The 19418-nt window shown below is 33.9% G+C and overlaps 1 protein-coding gene and 1 long non-coding RNA gene across 3 annotated transcripts; both read left to right on the top strand.

Moving 5' to 3' along the window:
• Positions 1–4743: 4743 nt before the first annotated feature.
• Positions 4744–7995, top strand: LOC11431536 (uncharacterized). Of its 2 annotated transcripts, none has more exons than XR_003009827.2 (2): positions 4744–5337; positions 6279–7995. It is a non-coding gene; the product is annotated as an uncharacterized lncRNA (long non-coding RNA). The 2 variants fall into 2 exon arrangements; XR_005645348.1 differs by having other exon boundaries at positions 4746–5337; positions 7833–7995.
• Positions 7996–8605: 610 nt separating this feature from the next.
• On the top strand, positions 8606–19290 carry LOC11435462 (ubiquitin carboxyl-terminal hydrolase 26). Its single transcript, XM_003603471.4, has 14 exons — positions 8606–8759; positions 9160–9265; positions 9354–9950; positions 10492–10747; positions 12519–13255; positions 13385–13493; positions 14124–14302; positions 14530–14814; positions 14892–15090; positions 15877–15948; positions 16235–16465; positions 16876–17139; positions 18431–18578; positions 18690–19290. Exons 2-14 carry the CDS (start codon positions 9186–9188, stop codon positions 18782–18784), a joined length of 3252 nt encoding a protein of 1083 aa, XP_003603519.1. The 5' UTR covers positions 8606–8759; positions 9160–9185; the 3' UTR covers positions 18785–19290.
• Positions 19291–19418: the final 128 nt, after the last annotated feature.

Genomic DNA, 19418 nt, shown 5'->3' with positions numbered 1-19418 from the left:
CATAGTTTAGTATATTGTCTATTTATATATTTATGCACAGTAACAAATGAAATAAATTTTGACCGAAAAAAAATGAAATAAAACAAGAATTCAAATTAAAGTAAAATATCGTAGGTCATTAATATGAATTAAATATATTATTTGACCGAAGTTATTACATTAATTATTTTCCTTATACACTTTCAGGAGAAACTTTTTTTCTGTTACAAATTTAAGGAGAAATTAAGGTAGCACATTCAATGACATTGCTTTTTTTTTTTTGAAAGAAACAGTGGCATTACTTTTCCTACTTAAAAACTTATTGACAACACAGGTATTAATTTGCTCAAAAAAAAAAAAAACACAGGTATTAATACCATATCATCATAATAACGTAGAGCTTTTTTTTTTTGTTACACATAATAACGTAGAGCTTATAACACTAAACTTTAAAGGTTAATTTTTGTTACGGCCACGAATCGGTGATGATTACCCACTCATTTCCATTTTGTATTTTTAGACTACGTGTTTGATAATACAAATAAGCTAGTTTATAGTTAATTGGATTAATTTATAAATTTGTTGGATGAAAACGTGATGTGTTTAGTAACAAGTTTTTCTCATGAGCTTATAGCTTTTTTTGAAAGGTCATTTCAAGTAATTTTTTAGTTTATAGATGATTATTTTTTACATTTGCTTCCATTTTTAACCTTTAGTATTCTTTTTTATAAAAACAAATTGTCCACTAAAAAGGAAAAAACTACCCACGTTCTTCTTTTTTTAAAGAAAACTGCTCACTTAATTACTACTCTATTATTTATTTTTCTTTAATTCTCTTTTTTTCGTTGATTTTTATTTTTTTAACTTTAGTTCTTTTTTTTAGGATTAATTCTAGTTCTTTGAGATATTGTTCCAAAAGGGACACATTCTATTGAACTTATGTATTCATATTATCATTTTTTTTCTTTTAACTTATTTACTGATTCAGATAAAAAGAAAAAATCGTTAAAAAAATATAAAAATGAAGTCATGCAAGATTTGTTAAAAAAATATATCGATTAAAATTATAAATCACAGTTATCATTTTAAAGATAAAAAATACTTTGAAATAAATTAAATAATTAAGATAAATATATCAGTTGAAAATATTTATAAATGTAATTTGTAAAAAAATAAAGATGCATGTACTTTTATGTCATTTTATATTTATCACTCATTTCAAAAGCTAATTTTACCAAACACTTTAATTTCAAACAACTGGATTTTCAGCTTTCAGTCATCAGCCATAAACTAGTTTTTCAGCTATTAGCTTATAGCTTATTTTTACCAAAGAGAGCATGGGTGGATTTTTGGCCCCCAACTTTCAATCCTAAATCTGAATCATTGTTTTTATTTGTGCGAAAATGGATAGCATCAACCCAAATCCCAAAAGCTAGATCAAAGGATGAGGGTACTCGACCATATTTATACACTCAACAGTTCGTGAACCTGAGCAATGTGGGACAAATAACAAACTATAAACAACTTCAACACCCACTCTCACCCCTAGTGTGGGTCTAAGTCCAATTTCCACATTGCAATCCTTAATCCGACTATGATACCATGTTAAATAGGTTTGGATATGATCCCAAAAGGCTCATGGCTTTGATACCATGTTAAATAGGTTTGGATCTCATCCCAAAAGTTAGCTCAAAGGATGAGGGTATTTAAACATATTTATACACTCAACAGTACGGAAACATGAGCAATGTGGACAAATATCAAACTAGAAATAACTTCAAATCCAACTTAAACACACCTAAAATCAAAACTCATTTGAACCCGACTCTTATTGTGACAAGATATATATATATATATATATATATATATATATATATATATATATAGAGAGAGAGTATTGTGTTATTATTGTTGATGATGGAGAAGAGGAAATTTTTTCAGGACTTTTTGTAAACCCAGATAAATAAATAGGCTAAAATATGGTTTTAGTCCCTACAAATATGCCTCGTTTTTGTTTTAGTCCCTGTAAAAAAAAAAAATGTTTTTGATCCCTGCAAAAAATTTTGTTTTTGAAAATAGTCCCAGGGACTATTTTCAAAAACAAAATTTTTTGCAGGGATCTTTTTAAAAAACAAAATATTTTGCAGGGACCAAAAACTACAGAATGTGTTCAGTCATCATGTGCCACGTATGCAAATCATCACAAAAATAGGGTCAGGGACTATTTAAAAAAACAAAAAAAAAATTGCAGGGACCAAAAACATTTTTTTTTTACAGGGACTAAAACCAAAACGAGGCATATTTGCAGGGACTAAAACCATATTTTAGTCAAATAAATATGATGATGTTCTTGTCAATAAAATTTGATGTTGAGGATTTTTTTTTGGAAAACCCATATTAATGGATATGACGATGATGTTCTTCGTAATTAAATTTGTTGATGAGGGTGAAAATGATGTTGAAGATAACGACGATGAAGAAGAGGATGGTGTTTTGGACAAGATGATGGTGATTGGATGGAAAAATCACGTGTGATTCCAAAAAAAAATCATTTTTTTTTAATTCTGGAGATAATACACAGTGTCATTTTTTAATTCAGCAGATAATACACAGTGTCATTTTTTTTAAATAGATATTCACACGTGTGACATATCAACTTGTTTAATGAGGTGATACATAGACATTGAATAAGTCAAAATTTACGAAAAGGACGAATATTGTAAAGAGGTTAATTCATATGGGACTAAATTTGTCATTTTTTTTAACAGGGGATCAAAATCGCAACATTTAAAATGTTATAAGCTCAGCGTGGAGAGACCGTTACCAAACTAGGTTTTTTTTGTCAGACAAATTTATAAGTTATTCGCTATAAATTATAAGCTAATTCATAATCTTACCAAACAGAGCATGTACACTTTGATATCGTTTTCAATATATAAAAGATTAAAATAAAAATATGAATTGTTGGAGTTGGGCATCGAAGGAGGGACCAACTAAAAAAGGAGGCGTAGGTTTAAAGAAATTTATATTTATAATTTTTTTTAGGCTTCTTATACACCGTTTTTCTTCACTAAAAAAAAAAGTCCTTATTTTGTAAGGAACTTCTCTCAATTTGTATTTGACATGACTTCTCCTTAAAATAAGAAGACCTGTTTGGGGTTAGCATAGTGGTTGTCTTGGGATCTTGGAGTTTGCTTCTCTCAAGATCTCAAGTTCGATCGTCCCTGTGTCAAATTTGGTGGGCAAGTTTAAATAAAGTTTTGTTCTTACTTTAAATGATCCCAAATGGACGGTAGAATTGATCCATTCGAATTAGTCCGTTCTTTAATCGGATACCGAGTTTTTGTAACAGGAAAAAAAATCTGAAGAAAAGTTGTGAAAAATATGGGCCAAGCAAAGATCCACAATGCACTAAAAAAATATGAAGGTCCACAATCTTGTCCCATAAAAATAAACGAAGAGTTTAATCTAAAAGTAATAAGAAGAAAACGTATTACACCCCTGTGAAATTCGAAGATCAACCATCTATATTATGCTCCGCTAAAGGTCTCGTAAGGTTGATATTTTTGACTTCTTTTCAAGTTACTTTTCTTATGTTTTTGTAAGGTTTAAATATATGTTTAGTTGTTGCAATATTTTCTGCCCAAAATGACAATTTTACCTTTTATGAATGCATATATTTCCTTTTTGAGAATGTCTCATTTCTTTTTATTTCACACATAACTACTAAATAGTATTCCTAATTTCTACTCATCAACCAAATAAAATGTAAAAAAAAAAAACCAAATAAAGTATAAAGAAAATTGAGATTAAGTTGTTTTTCTCATTTACCAAAAACCACTTTTTTCTTCCAATGAGATAGGGTTTGAGCCAATTGACTTTTAGCTTTTCTTCTTCTTTAAACTATAAATTACGTCAAACATATTTTGTTAGAAGCTCTAAATATGAAAAGAGCTTATACTAGAAGAACAAAAATACAAAAAAGTTTAAATATGTGTTTTGTCCCTATAAATAAGGCTTTGTTGAGCCGACCCTAGTTTTTTAGTGAGAGAAACTCCAACTTCTCTCTAAGTTTTCGTTCTCTTTCACTCGTCGAGAAGGAGTGGTTTTAGATCATTTTTTGACCTAAAATCACCTCTCTGCATCCTTTTTCCCTTCTCTTTCAATCTAAATAAGTGATTTCCACATATATCAAGTGTTTTCTTTTGTGTTTTTTCGTGATTTCGTCGTCTGAGTGCGGTGTTCGTTTGTTTCATATTGAAAGACCAGCTTCAGTCAATCACAGATTCAATCGATGATTTGGACGTTAACGTTGCAGATCCGGAAGCATGAGTATTCTGGTGATTTAGATATCATCATATTTTTTGTAGGCATTTTGCCGTTATATGCTATTAACTTGGATGTTGTGAGTTTGTTCGCAGATTCATCCTTTACGTTTTTAGCGATGTTGATTCTGATGTATTATATCAATTTGAATGAATGAATATCATTTTGCTTTTGTAAAAAAAAAAAAGGGCTCTCTTGAATTTTCATCATTGAATTTACTAATTCTTTCAAAATTATCCCGAAATTACTAATCATTTGAATTTTAGTCCTGATTACATATGATTAGTTATGTGCCACAATCTGACTGAAACAAAATCTTGATGACTCGGCATTTTCCATCTAAATGAATCCAATCGCATGAGAAAATACTAAAATACCCCTGTCTTCTTCCCAAAAAAAAATCGTTATTCTTCTTGAGCACAATCTGACTAGGAGAAAACTTTGGCGACTCAACATTTTCTAGCCGAAATGACTATTTTTCCTTTAATAAATGAATAATTAATTAATCCTCCTCAAAATAGAAATAGTAATTAATAATCCATATACGTTAACTTGGTGGAGTCTTTCTCTTTCATCTCCGTCCTCTTCCTTTTTCCGGCAAAAACTCTATTCTCTTCATTCCTCTTTCTGTCAAAACTTGCCCGCTTCTCTCATCTACAGCAAAACTTCACTTATTCCTATTTTTGTGCTAAAATGGGAAAACGTGTAGCGTGTGCATCATTCATCGCCCAACTTTTCCTTTCCGTTCTTACTCCGTTCACATGTCTTCCGCCAGTAACCTACCGTTTCCCGATGTTCCGTTTCCAGTAGTTGACTTTGGAGACAACAGTGACTACAGCTGGCTACATCGTGGTGTAGCTTACTGGCCGTTTTTGATAGCCGGCCTCGCCGTCTTTGCCTTCTTCGCAATCTCAGCTCTAGTCTACTGGGTTATCTACCCCGAGTTCATCAAGTGGCGCCATTCAACACCACGGTCAGCAGTCGCACCTATGCCAGTCGGTGAGGTGGAGATGCTTCCGGCTTAGCTCACAGGTTCGTTGGTTCCTCTTTCTCCTGAATCATTTGATTATTTGTTAGAAGAGTCTATCTCAGTGCCTCAGTGAAGGGGGCCTGGGTATTAGGGATATTAGGCTTGTTAATTTAAGTATTTTGGCTAAATGGAGATGGAGAATTCTACAAGGGGATGAAGCGCTTTGGATAGAGGTGTTGAAATAATTTAAGATTGGAGACTTATTGGAAGCGGAGAATGAAAATTGGCCCTGATATGTTTCAAAATGGTGGAAAGACATAGTGACGTTAGACGTTGGAGGAGGAGAAAGTTGGTTTAATGCGGAAGTGACAAGGAGAGTGCATAATAGGCCTAATACTTCCTTTTGGAATACCAAGTTGAGGGGAGAAACGACTTTTAGATCTAAATATCCGAGACTTTTTACAATTTCAAATCAAAAGGAGGCAAAAGTAGCGGATATGTGGACGGAAAGGGGCACCGAATCCGGTTTGAATTTTAATTGGAGGAGGAGGAGGTTCTCAATAGCTTGTTGCTTGATCTTCAAGGCTTTGAGTGGTCTCAAGGGGAAGATGAGTGGAGGTGGAAGTTGGAGGATAGAGGTTGCTTTACGGTTGGTTCAACCTACAAGAAGTTGGCAGCGGCGTCGATTGGGGAAGATAGGTGGGGTGTGGCGGAGAATCGAGTGTTTAGTAAAATTTGGAAGAGTCCGGCTCCATCTAGGGTGGTGGCTCTTTCTTGGAAGGGTTTGCTAAATCGTGTTCCAACTAGAGTGAATTTAGCTTGGAGAAACGTTTTGCCGCTAGACGCTAGTTCAAATTGTGTTTTTTGTAATGAGGTGGAGGGAGTCCACCAATCATCTCTTTTTGCATTGTAATGTGAATTGGAAGATTTGGTTGACTTTGCAAAATTGGTTAGAGGTAAATTTCATTATATCTATACCTTCAAACCTCTTTTCTCATTGTAGATGTTCGGATGGCCTGCTGTCAAATAGGAAAGAATCAAAAAGGGGGATGCGAATCATATGGCACACAACTATTTGGGTTATTTGGAATTTTAGGAACAACATCATCTTCAACAATGGCGGCATAGAGGTGGAAGATGTTTTGGACGAAATTAAAATGCTGTCTTGGAAGTGGAGTTTGGCTAGATTGAGGATTCATCTGTGCTTGTATTATGAATGGCGATGGAATCCGAAATGGTGCCTTGGTATTTTGCGCGCCTGAGTTTCTGTTGCTGTCATGAGCCTGTATCGGTTTTTGGCTACTGGTGCTGTGATGACAGTAGCTGTTTTCTGCTGTCTGGTGTGCAGTTTTCTGTTTTTGACAGCAGGGACGATTTTGGTTCTAGGAGGCGGGTCACTTATTTGGTGCTGATCTTGTGTTTTTTTTTGTAACTTTCTTTCTGTTTGGTTTTATTTTCATATTTAGGGTTTTTTTTATTGAGTTTGGTTGGTGGAGAGATGCCCGCTATTTTGGCCCTCGTTTGTACTCTTTTTCCTCCTTTGCGGGTATAGTGCATCTTGTGCTAGCCTAGTTTAATAATATTTGCAATTTCAAAAAAAAAAAAAAAAAAAAAAGTTAGTGAAGTTATAAGTTGGTTAGTCAATTGAGTCCTATAAGTACGACTAGTATCTACTCATTTCATCATTTTTTTCGATCAAATTTTAATGGATTCTCGAGAGTATTAATATGCTCTCTATCTTTCCAATTTGTATGATCTTTACCCATCTCATCCCGTGATTTACAACACTTCTCTGCAGCTGGTTCTTCAGGGACATCACATGAGTCCGATATGGATTTGCATATTTGGCCTCAATCCATGATTGGCAGGTTGTGTTGCAGGCGGAGAACACAACACTATCTAGCTCATTAATGGAGCGCGAGGAGAAATCCAATAAATTGATCTACAATGAATCAATCATCATAATCTGGATTAGGGGTAGGGTAGAGGTGCCATTGGCAATAATAAATTCATGTTGGGAAGTAACCTTTCCTTTGATATGGCTGATGAAAAACTTACGTCATCTCATGGAGATGTTCTTAGTTTATTTTAGTAAACACGACAAGTTAGTTAATTTCAGAATAAATTAAGTTGTTTGTTTCGACTACTTCACCTTTATTTTTCTGTACTTTTGGTTAACAAAGAGAATCTTACAAATGCCCAGCAAATGGTGATTTGTGAAATTGTGATTTTATTTTATCAGTAGCATATGATGCCTTATTTAATCTCAGACAAAGATACTCTGTGTTGGTTGACAATTTTTGTTTTTAGTTGTATTTCTTGGTTTGACTTCATAGGTGCTGTAAGTAGTGTCATGATAAAGGGGTGTGGCCGTGGGTGTTTTGTTGTATTGGATGGTGCTTGGTAATGCATTGCAGAGTCTGTGCTTAAATTGTTTAATGATAAGTTTTAATTGGTTGATGTTTTATTTACTTCTACAGTTATATAGGTACCACATACATGTAATATGTACTGACCCCTTTTATGTCCATCTTATCTTTTTTTGATGTGTATGCAGTTGATTGTCAAAGAGGAGTGCGAGGAGCCATCTCATATAGATTCACTAAGCTAGGGACTTTATATTATTAGCTTATGCTTATATAAAAGTTGGACTGTAGTATTGATTATTATTTATGAGATTTATGTATGACATTACTTTGATATATATTGTTGTTGTAGTAGACTTGTAGTTGTTGTTGTTTGTTCTAAAGATTTAATTTGTTGCTCCCCAAAAATATTTTTAACGTATTATTTTCTTTAATCATTAGAAAATATTGTTTTTTTTTTTAAGAAATCATTAGAAAATATTGTTATTTGGTCAGGTTTCTAAATAATTTTTTCAAGATTGTTTTACTACATTGAATTTTTGGAATGACAAGTACATGAAAATAATTTCGAACAGAATAGTAAAAAGACCGAATAGACAGAGACGGTAGTGACCGTCTTTTTGCATATAAATGGAATATACTATTTTGAACAGAATTTTTTTCTTCAATTTTCACCGTTCATTTAAACAATTTTGTCATTTTTTTTTTATAATATTATTTAAATTATCCATTAATAAATTAGTTAAATCTCATTAAAATTAAAATAGAACAAACTCACAACAATACGTACAATCAACAATATAAACAAAAAACATATCTTGACTTAATATATAAAAATATAGTGTTTTCCTTTCAAATAAAAAAAAAAAAATATCGTGTTTTATTTAATTGTTTTTTTTTTTTTTTTTATCATTCTGTTGCTTGCCAATAAAAATGTTTAATAAAACAAATAATAAATAAAAAAATAATGTTATTGTTCATAGTTGATTTATTTTGTTCCCAGAATTGGAAGAAGTTTTGTATCCTGCAGCTGAAGCCAAAAACCTTCAATTTCCACCCTAAACAGCATAACAACAATTTCTCTGCCTCACTATCATTCGTTTAATCATAATAATCTGGTATTCTTTTTCAATTTCCTTCTAATATTTGCGTTTTCGAGTTTAACGTGCTTTTTAATTCCTCGTTCATTAATTTCTCCCCGGTATCTAGTACGGTTTAAAATTCTAGGGTTTTTCTCTTTATCTCAACCCTTAATTTCTCTAATTTTATTCCTCAATTTTCTACTGTGCAATCATCTCCAAAGCCTAACTAAGCCGAATTGAATAATTATAAATTTTTATGGAAGAGATTTTGCCCTGTTCGTTTTTTCAATGCATTTTACTTTAGTCTTTAATGTCTACTTATATTTCACCATGATATGATAAATGATAGCAACTACACAAAAAACAATGATATTCTTAGTTTTTTTTTTTACCTTTCAAAGTTTTATAATGGAAATGAATTGTTATGATATTCTAGGGGCTAGATTATACTTGTATCATAGAATGAGTAGACCGACGACTCGGAGTAAAAATAAAAGACAAAAACAGGGTGATGATGGTGTCTGTACTAATGAAACATGGAGGTACTTTCGCTTGTTTTTATGTTTAGTTTGTGAATTTAAATCACTTTTTAGCAATGGTATTATTATATACGCCCTTCAATTTTTGTAGGAAAATTCACGAAACCGGTGTGGTTACTGAAGATGATGTTAATCAGTTGTATATGATTTGGAAACCGGTTTGTTCAGGCTGCCGTGTCAATACCAAAGATAACCCTAATTGCTTTTGTGGATTGGTTCCACCTCCAAATGGATCCAGGAAGTCAGGCTTATGGGAGAAGATGTCAGATTTTGTTGAAAGTCTTGGCCCTGATCCAAACAATGATCTTCGTGATTCTGCTGATTCTCCTGCAGGTCTAACAAATCTTGGGGCAACGTGTTATGCCAATGGAATACTTCAATGCTTGTACATGAACAAATTATTCCGAGAAGGCATATTTTCTGCAGAACCAGATGTTTTAAGGCAACAACCGGTGTTAGATCAACTAGCTCGACTTTTTGCGCAGTTACAAGCTAGTAAAATGGCTTATATAGATTCTTCTCCCTTTGTGAAAACACTGGAGTTAGATAATGGAGTTCAGCAGGATAGCCACGAATTCTTGACATTGCTTCTGTCATTGCTTGAGCGTTGTCTGAGTCATTCCAAAGTTCCCAAGGCAAGAACAGTAGTTCAAGATCTTTTCCGCGGAAGTGTATCTCATGTGACAACGTATGTATCATGGAATTTGAGCAACTTGTTATCTAATAAACACTAATTTTCTCCATACAACATTCTAGTTTTTTATTGCCTGTTATAGGTTTTTCAAATATCCGCTATTTTTCAATTTTATATTTGACCCCTCTTACTACTACTACTATACCCACAAATATTTTTCAAAAACAGGCCTAAAGAACAATCACCAATAATGCAGAGTTACTGACATGTGATGCCGTTGTTAAATGTGCACAAGTATGTTTTCTCAGGAGTATTTTTCATATTGCCACAATTTCGATTCTCTTCTATAATAACAAGGATGTTAAATGCTTCAATTCTTTGTTGCGTACTCCTTATTTTTGTAATATAATTCATGGAACTAGACCATTTTATTCATAATTGTCAGAACTCAAGCAACCATGGTAATTTATGTCGAAATGATATCAAATATCTTTCTATTGCACAATCTACATTCATATTAGATGTATGTGTGACCAGCAGTGTCTATGTATGTGACTAATACCCATCTCTTTTAAACATACGACTTACTATGTAGGTGCTCACAATGTGGAAGAGACTCTGAAGCTTCTTCCAAAATGGAAGATTTTTATGAGTTAGAGTTGAATGTGAAGGGATTGAAAAGTTTAGATGAGAGTCTAGATGATTACCTAGCTGTTGAAGAGCTTCATGGAGACAATCAATATTTTTGTGATTCATGCAACACAAGAGTTGATGCCACTCGCAGCATCAAGCTGTGTACATTACCTGATGTACTTAATTTTCAACTTAAACGTTGTGTCTTTCTTCCAAAGGTATTCCGATTAACTTCATAATCAATTTTCATATTTTGTTATGACTAATGAGTGCTGTACTACTAAGTGACATGCTTTTTTCATTGTTTACTTTGTTTTATTATACTTTCTGTTGTATGGATATATAAGAGACATGCTTATCATACAAAAGAAAGGAATAAGTATTAAATAGAGAATGACAGGGCATTTCTTATAAATATCTTATGAAGAAAAATTAGCTTCAACGAAAAACTGTCTTTCTATTGATTATCTTCGCTTCACAAGTGTGTTTAAAAAAGTCTTATTTAATGATCTAATGGAGCACAATTCACATATTTAAACCCTATGTAATTACGATTTTTAAGAGTCCTATATTGGATGAGATATGGCCCGAAAATGTGATTATATAAGTGGCAAGTAGTCCTCACCTTACAAGTCAGTTTAGTAAGGTTGAGTTAGGCCCAACTCAAATTCTAAGATGGCAGTTGAGTCTATCCAAGATCCATTGGACCACCCAGTTTACGCTCTAAATGTCCAGTGAGCGTGATGGAGGTGTTAAGAGTCCCATATTAAATGAGATATGGCTTGTAAGGTTGAGTTAGGTCTAACCCAAATTCTAAAAACGAGTACACATTCTAACCTTTTAGAAACCTGGATTTCCTCTCTAAAAGTGCACTTTCAAAACGCTGTCTAATTTTCCTGACAAATTTTGCTATCCTTGCTGAAAAACCTTAAATCATTTTTTTAATAAAAAAATCCTTAAGTGTGTCTCTCGTCATTTAAACCGAACATTGTATTCTAATATCTTTGAGAGAGAGCAATGCAAGAAGCCAACAACCTTGTTTTGTTTTCTTGTTCGTTTTTAGGTTTTGATTATGCTTTTTTATGGTTTCATTCAGTGGGATATCTTATCCTTTGCTCTTGCTCCCGTGCTTTTCTCTTTTTTAACTAATAAATTTTCTTCTTGACAAAACAAAAAAAAATAAAAGAGAGAAAAATTCTTTAGTGGTTATAAACATCATATAATGCTTGATTCAATTTGCAAAACCTTTATGGTGCTTGATAAGTTTGACATTCGTTCATTCTTTCTGTGTTATTTTGAAACCTTCTGCAGCGTAGTGATCATGTATGGTGATTTTCTTAAGAGAGAAACTATCTTGATAGTTACATGCTTTTTCTGTGGGTAAAGCAAAAGTACAATCCCCTTGCCCAAGAGATGCTTAAATTGCACATCAACACTCTATTTTGGAACATTACAGCCTCATCACCAGAGGAATTAGTGCCGCATCATACTTTGTCTAATTCAATTTGAACAAGTCTTTTAGGGGCAGTTTATCTCTCCATGACCCTTAATATCATCCATAGCTAGTTTTGAATCCCTACTATCAACTTTGTGACTTTAAAATATGAAATGGAAATTTTAAGATAAAGTTATGAAACCAGTATTAAGAGTTTCCAAATGTCAGAACTTTATTTTATCTTCTAATAGTCCCAAAGTTGATAGTTGGGTGTTTAAAAAGTTGGCCATTGGTGACATTAAGAGTTGTATGGCGAGAAAAAAAGCCTAGGGAAGCTTGTTCATAATTGCTTATTACACCAAGAGATTCATTTACATTGAATGAAATCAAGTTTACAAAATGTTCAGCTCTCAAGAGAGGGGAGTGTAATATACCCCTTTTTCTTACTTGTTGTTTAAGGATGATTATTCTTTAACGGTGTAAATTTTGATTTCCTGGACCACTCGTTGCATTCTTATAAGTCTGCTTCTCTATTTACCTATTTGTGTTTGCAGACTACTACAAAGAAGAAAATTACTTCTGCATTTTCATTTCCTGCACAACTTGATATGCAGCACAGACTGCCTGAGTTGTCTCAGTTTGATTTGGTATATGACTTGTCAGCTGTACTGATTCACAAGGGAACCGGTGTTAATAGTGGCCATTACATTGCCCACATCAAGGACAAAAACACGGGGCAGTGGTGGGAATTTGATGATGAGCATGTTACTAATTTGGGTAACCATCCATTTGGCGAAGGATCTTCTAGTTCTACTACTAAGTCCATTGCAATTGATGCAATTCACTCTGACTGCTCTGAAGCAAGGATAGCTGAAAGTAATGGAAACGGCTTCCACACCACCCATTCACAATCTTCGCTTATAGAGACATTTTCTTCTTGTGATGCATACATGTTGATGTACCATCTTAGACATACTAAAGGTATAAAGGAAAATGGGGGCATAGTTTGCGGTGCTAGCCATAAAGAAATAGAGGGTGTTGTAGCTACTGCACAAGATGATGCTTCTCTTCCTTCTCATCTTTATGATGAGATTTGCAATGTCAACGCCTCATATCTTGATGCTTGTCAACAATACAGTCATAGGAAAGAGTTAGAATTGAGTCGTATTACTGATAGGAGACATGAAGTTCGATCTATTTTAGCTGAAGCTCCTGTTCCACCATTGGAGCGACCGTTTTATTGGATTTCTAGTGACTGGCTTCGCCAGTGGGCTGACAACATTATTCCAACGTTAGTGCATATTTTTGTACAGTATTACAGTGGTCATGCACTCTTCAATGTTTTTAAATTTGTGTCAATTATTTGTGTAAGGTGTGTTGATGTTACTTGTACGTTTTTTACTTTGCAATGTATACGCAGTTCTATCGACAACACATCCATCCAATGTTCACATGGGAAAGTCCCAGTTTCAAAGGTTCCCTCAATAAAGCGACTGTCTGTCAAAGCCTGGGATAAGTTGTTCTCCAAGGTAACTTTTGTTTGTTTGCTTTGATATGTTTGGATTTTTAATTGTCTACTTGTGATATCATGTCATATATACTGTTCGTGGATTTCTAGGAGCGTATTTATATTTGATGGTGTTAAGTAAAGTTAGTGCTAGGTCCATGGCAATGTGTTTATCTATCAGTGTAGTTTTACATGTTAGATAATACTGATAGGAAAGATGAAGCAAAAGCTTATCAGATGGAACTGTTTCAAATCTAGTGTTCTATAGGTGAAAGTAACTTAGAATTTGAGGGAGTAATTTGTTTTGATTATGAAATACTGCCTGTTTCTTCGTGGTGATTGTCGGTAAGAAAATTGGAGTCATATGGGAACCTGATGTAAGAGAACTTGTATTTGTGAAGTATTTGTATAAAGGTGTTTTGTTTATGTGAGGAGGAGAAGGCAGTGCACTAGTCTGAATGAATCAGTATCTAACAAAAAGGACAGGATGTGCATGCTCTTCTAAGAGATTTAGACGCTGATGCTTTTTTATGGACTAGTATTTTATTGTATATCTCCTCCAAATTGTTGTTTCTCTATTGTTACTTCTTGTATTCCATTTTATCAACACAATATTCATGACACTTTAACTTTATTGGGTTGCAAAATTCAGTATGGTGGGATTCCAACACTATCTCATGATGACCATTGTCGGGATTGTCTGATATGCGGGGCTCAGACAGTGGTATCAGCCGACACCTATCGCGGTAGAAGAGAATCATTGAAGTCACTTGCACGGGATATTCTTGATGGGAACTGTCTAGATGGAAAGTATTTCATATCCAGACCATGGTATGACAACAAATCTTCTTTCATGGCCTACATGCTTCCACTGATAGGGAACAAGAAAAGTGTTCTATTTCTTGTATTTAGGAACAGTAAATATCTTGACCGACTGGACCTTGTTATAGATAAATCTGCAACCTGCCCTGATTTGCTTCAATCTCTTTTTTTCCGTCTTATTATACTGGTGAGTATATTTTTAGAACCTGTTTTAGCTGATGAGTTTATTTTTTAAGGTTGCAGCAGTGGTGGAAAAGAAAAGTTCTTGATGCTCCATCTGAAGCTGATGCTGGACTAACAGCAGCAATTAATTGTCCGCACGGTCTATTGATGCCAGAGCAAGCTCCTGGTGCAAAGCGGGTGCTTATTCCTGAGACTTTTTGGCTCTTCTTATACGAAGATGCTATTTCTGTAAAACCTGATGATCCTGTAGGTGGCCCAGCTCTTCCTTCAGATTCCCTAGAGTGTTCTCAATGCACTGTTGAATTATCTCAAGCAGCATGCTTGGAGGACTCCTTGAGGTTATTTCATTTGTAATTGCCATTAATATAGAGCTAATATAGCACATATTCAGGTGACTTCTGTATTGATGTTGCAGAGTAGTTAAACAAAAGCAGCGTCAGAATCATGAGAAATTATTCCAGGCTAAAAGCATGCCACTCTCTGTGAATTGCAAATATTTCTTGGTGGCTTCTTCATGGATTTCTAAATGGAGAAATTACATTAGTCCACCATTCAAGAATCTAGATAAACCTGAAACTTTAGATGGGGTAATTGATTCGCTGATTTGTGAAAAGGTATATTGTTATTTTACTCTGCAATTTGGTCATTTTCGCAGTTTAGTCTATGCTACGTGTTTAATTTGCTTTAGTTACTACTACACAAAATCATTGTGACTGCTCTTTGGCAGAATAACAAATAAATTACGTACAACTGTTTGAGAAGGTATATCAAGAAGGGGAGATAGGGTACCATAAGTTATCATATCTTATTTTGATCCATAGTATGGGGAGGCAATATGATAGGATAACTTTATTCGATCTTGCACACTTGTTGAAAAATAATCCGGAATCGTGGACTGGGTTAGAAATTAACATCATAAGATAGAAAAGATGAAATATTATTTTCTTCTGCCTATCTTCTTCCCTTCACTCTTCCTTTTTTCCACAATAGAACCCGATGCCGCCCACGTTCCACTACTGCTAGCGCCCGACACTTCCTTCATTGACTGACACCCTCCACCGCTGCCACCGAGTGTAAGGCTAATGTTGTCATTTGAAAATAATTTATATAATATCCTACCTGAAACACGAGACAGGATAACATTTTGGGTCTGGTGGGTTAATATCAGGCTGATATCAGACAGCTATTATGATTAAACCCAAAATTTTACATAAACTAAGCTAAGGATGCTCTCCCTGCATTGGAAAATTCCTACAGAGAATAATCCTATTCAAAACTACCAAATACGTGTGTTGGTGACTTAAGTAGCAGAGACATGTGATTTTGTGTGCATAGCATTTCTATTCTTTATAATTTCATCCCTAGCAAATTCTTATGTTGAATTTTGTGTGTGGTATCAGCACTCACGACTTATTGAAAGACCTCCTGAACTGGTTTTCAGACGCGGTGCTATAATCCAGAGAGAATCTTCGGTAAGTTAATTAGGAAAAGAGAATAAAATATATTTTCTGTTCTCATGAATGTATGTCAGTGCATGCAATCACATGTCAGTTTCTTGATAGGGAACTAGTTCACCTGTTTTAGTATGCTTTGAATCCTTATAAAAATTAAACAAGTAAATTATGAATTCTTGATATCCATTTGCTCTTTCACTTTGTTTCTTCCTCCTTCCTTTTCACATGTTGATGGGTGTAGTTTTAGTTCTTTTATGTTAATTTGTTGAATCTCAAATTTCCATCTGTTTTTTGTGGATCATAGGCAGGTGGCTTAACCATCATATCTGAGAATGATTGGATATGCTTCTGTGAAGAATGGGGTGGTTCTGAGACCAAAGGAATATCAGCAACAATTGATTATATTAATGATTCAGATAACTTATTGACTGGATCCTGCGACGAGATGCTGATATGTGAGGATCAGTCACACACGGAGGATAAAATGAATAATGAAAATGGAACTGGACAAATTTTGATCAAGACCTGTCCTGAGGTAATCCAAAAACTGTTACGTTACTAGCCCCATCATACTTTTTGGCACTGTATTCTTTTAGATATTAAATTATGGTTTTGAAATCCATATGATTGGTTTCCCTGTTTTTCAATAGTCCCTGTCTGAGAATTTTTTTGTTCTTTAGTTAATATTGCTTAATGAATCTATGGATCTAACTTGACTGACAAGTTATTGATCGTGGGTGAATAATGTAATTATTGTAACTTAAGTTCGAAAGTCATCTGTTTTTATTCAACTGAGAAAATATTACCATCTCAACTTGTGTCATTACATTTTTATGATTATTTTATTTTTAGAATCCAGTGCTGAATTTACCAGAAACTTCTTTTATTGGATTATATATACAAACATTCACTTCAACTATTATTTCATTACCTCTCAATGTCCAGGTCTGTGAAAGTTGCATTGGAGAAAAAGAAAGCTGTGAATTAATGCATAAACTTAACTATTGCAATGAGGACATATGTGTAATTCTTGTACGTGGTAAGGAGGTACCTAAATCAATATTGGAGGCCTCAAAGGGATTAGTTGAAACAGATCGGCGGATTTCCAAGCGCTCCCGGAAGACTAAAAATGGAAGTTCGGTTAGTCTGAAAGTTTCTGCTTCCACATCACTATACCAGCTGAAGATGATGATATGGGAGTCCTTTGGGGTAAGTAAACTCAATGCTGTATGCATATGCTTTAGGTCAATTTAAATGTTGTACGAACAAGCACTCATTGAAAATGGCTAAATGAATTCTTTAACATTTTGGGCTGATAACCATATTATTGCACACTTTGGAAAAATTGTTATTAAAGCATTAAAAAGCATTCTTGGGTTCTTATTTTATCCTAAGTTCAAGTGACCAAACTTGAAGTCTTATGATTGAAGTTTCAGTTCAGGTTAGTATCAAGTTTCTGTTGGGTACATCTTCCAGGTCTAATTAAGACATCTGTCAGTTGATTATTACGTTAGTTAGATTAGTTAATAGATAGTTAGAACATAGAAGAGATCTTTTGATAGGAGAAATTGGATTGGTGATGGTGAGGGATCAATCGACGCATTTGATTGTTGTATTGGATGTTAAAGGAGAAATCTTTTGGAGGTATTAGGAATAAGGAAAACAGAGAATTGTAAATTGAATTCTTATATATTCATTGAATTGAAAAACTGAACTGAACAGTTAAGATTATAAGAATTTATACAATAGTCAACCTTCAGATTTTTAGTTATCCTACACTCACTGAAATACTATCTCATGCATATAACATGGTTTTGTGGTTTGCTGTTTTTTCTAACCATATATTTCTTTTTCTTCCTGAAATACACCTGTCTCAATGTCACCTTAAAGTAGTGTGATATAAAGCAGGATCACTGGTATCGATCCTTCCATTTAAATTAAAGGATGTTCTTATTTAAGGAGGTGAGGAATTAGGATGCGGATTAATATTTAAAGGAGTTACGATTTCACTTTTAGTTGTATGGTAAAAGGTGGAAAATCTTTTTCAGCTCGGTTTCATACTATATTAACGGGTAAAATTTGTGGGGTGAAGTATAAACGAGCTGTGCTTTTCCATCACGCTCTTTTGTGCCATTTAACTTTGAAATAACGTCTGTTCTAAATTTTCCATTCAATTTAGCACTTCTTCAATGTACTACAAGAAGGATGACAAATAGTTTAACCTCTTTTATGAAATCGGTTAGCATGTTGATCATGTCCGTTTTGTCTTGAGAGAACATCAGTTAGCTAGGTGTTATCTTCACAGGTTATATATACGCATTAATTGACATTTCATAGGCAGTTGCTTTCACTTTTATCAGATGAATTTTTTTCTAATGTCAGGAAAGTATTATTTTCAGGGCATTAATAATAATCAGTGAATTGCTATGTTAGAGTGCAAACCTTCATAATGTCTAAATTTCTTTTCATGAATCTTATCGATGATAATTTGTCATCCCAGGTTGTCAAGGAAAACCAGATCCTACATAAAGGTGATAGGATAATTGATATGGATGATGAATGTGCTACCCTTGCGGATGCAAATATATTTGCCAGAGATCAGATTATAGTGAGGGATTCTGAGATCCATGAAAATCGAGATATTGCAGGTAAGCAATTTGATAGTGTGCCATAACGGTGATGCACGATCTTTTTTATCCTTCCTAAGTGGATACATGACATGCAAAAAGTTAGAATTGAACTACATTCATCTTTTGCAGATGAGCTCTGCTGTGATAAGATGGATGTGCAGCATACGGAGGAAGGTTTTCGTGGAACACTTCTTACAGCAAACATTTCATCCCAGGTTGTCTAAGAAATGCCCTTTCAGTAGTAGATATATATCTGACATCTTTTTTGGTGGTGTATATACATTTAAAGAAAAAACAGTTGAGTGGAGAAAGAAATTGTTCTGTACAATACAATACAGCCATGTAAATCAACATGCCTGGTGCTTTCCTACTGTTGAGCACCACTTGTCCTCCTAAAGCCAAGATAAAGGCAAATTTTGGAATGTATTTTGCTACCTAGTTACTAATGGAACATGCATTTAGGTGCACATATATGGTTTTTAGAAGAGTGGTTAAATATATATGAATGAGGAGGATAAAGGCATGAAAACAAACAGAGAAAAAGTAGAATTGTTCTGGAGTACTATGAAGGGAACATTGTGAAGAAAAAATTTAATATTATTTTTTGCTTTAGATTTTTTTTAGTAAATCGTAGTGGTTGTTATGTTAATAGCTACAGACTACAGTGTAAACTCTGGCTCTACTTCTCAAACTCTTCAGCTAACAGAGTTGTTGAAGTTATCATGTATAAGCCCCTTTGTTTTAGAAAGGAAAAAAAAAAAAAAAGGAGTGTTGAGTTAGGTTTATAATTTTGGTTCTGACATGCCATTTAATTGTAAAAAAGAAAATGTTTTCAAACTGGTCTCCATACACGAAATT

Source organism: Medicago truncatula, chromosome 3 (assembly GCF_003473485.1).
Source record: "Medicago truncatula cultivar Jemalong A17 chromosome 3, MtrunA17r5.0-ANR, whole genome shotgun sequence".
In the NCBI taxonomy this organism is placed as follows: Eukaryota; Viridiplantae; Streptophyta; class Magnoliopsida; order Fabales; family Fabaceae; genus Medicago; species Medicago truncatula.
The sequence above is the reverse complement of the archived record's forward strand: the minus strand, read 5'-3'. Positions and strand labels throughout refer to the sequence as shown.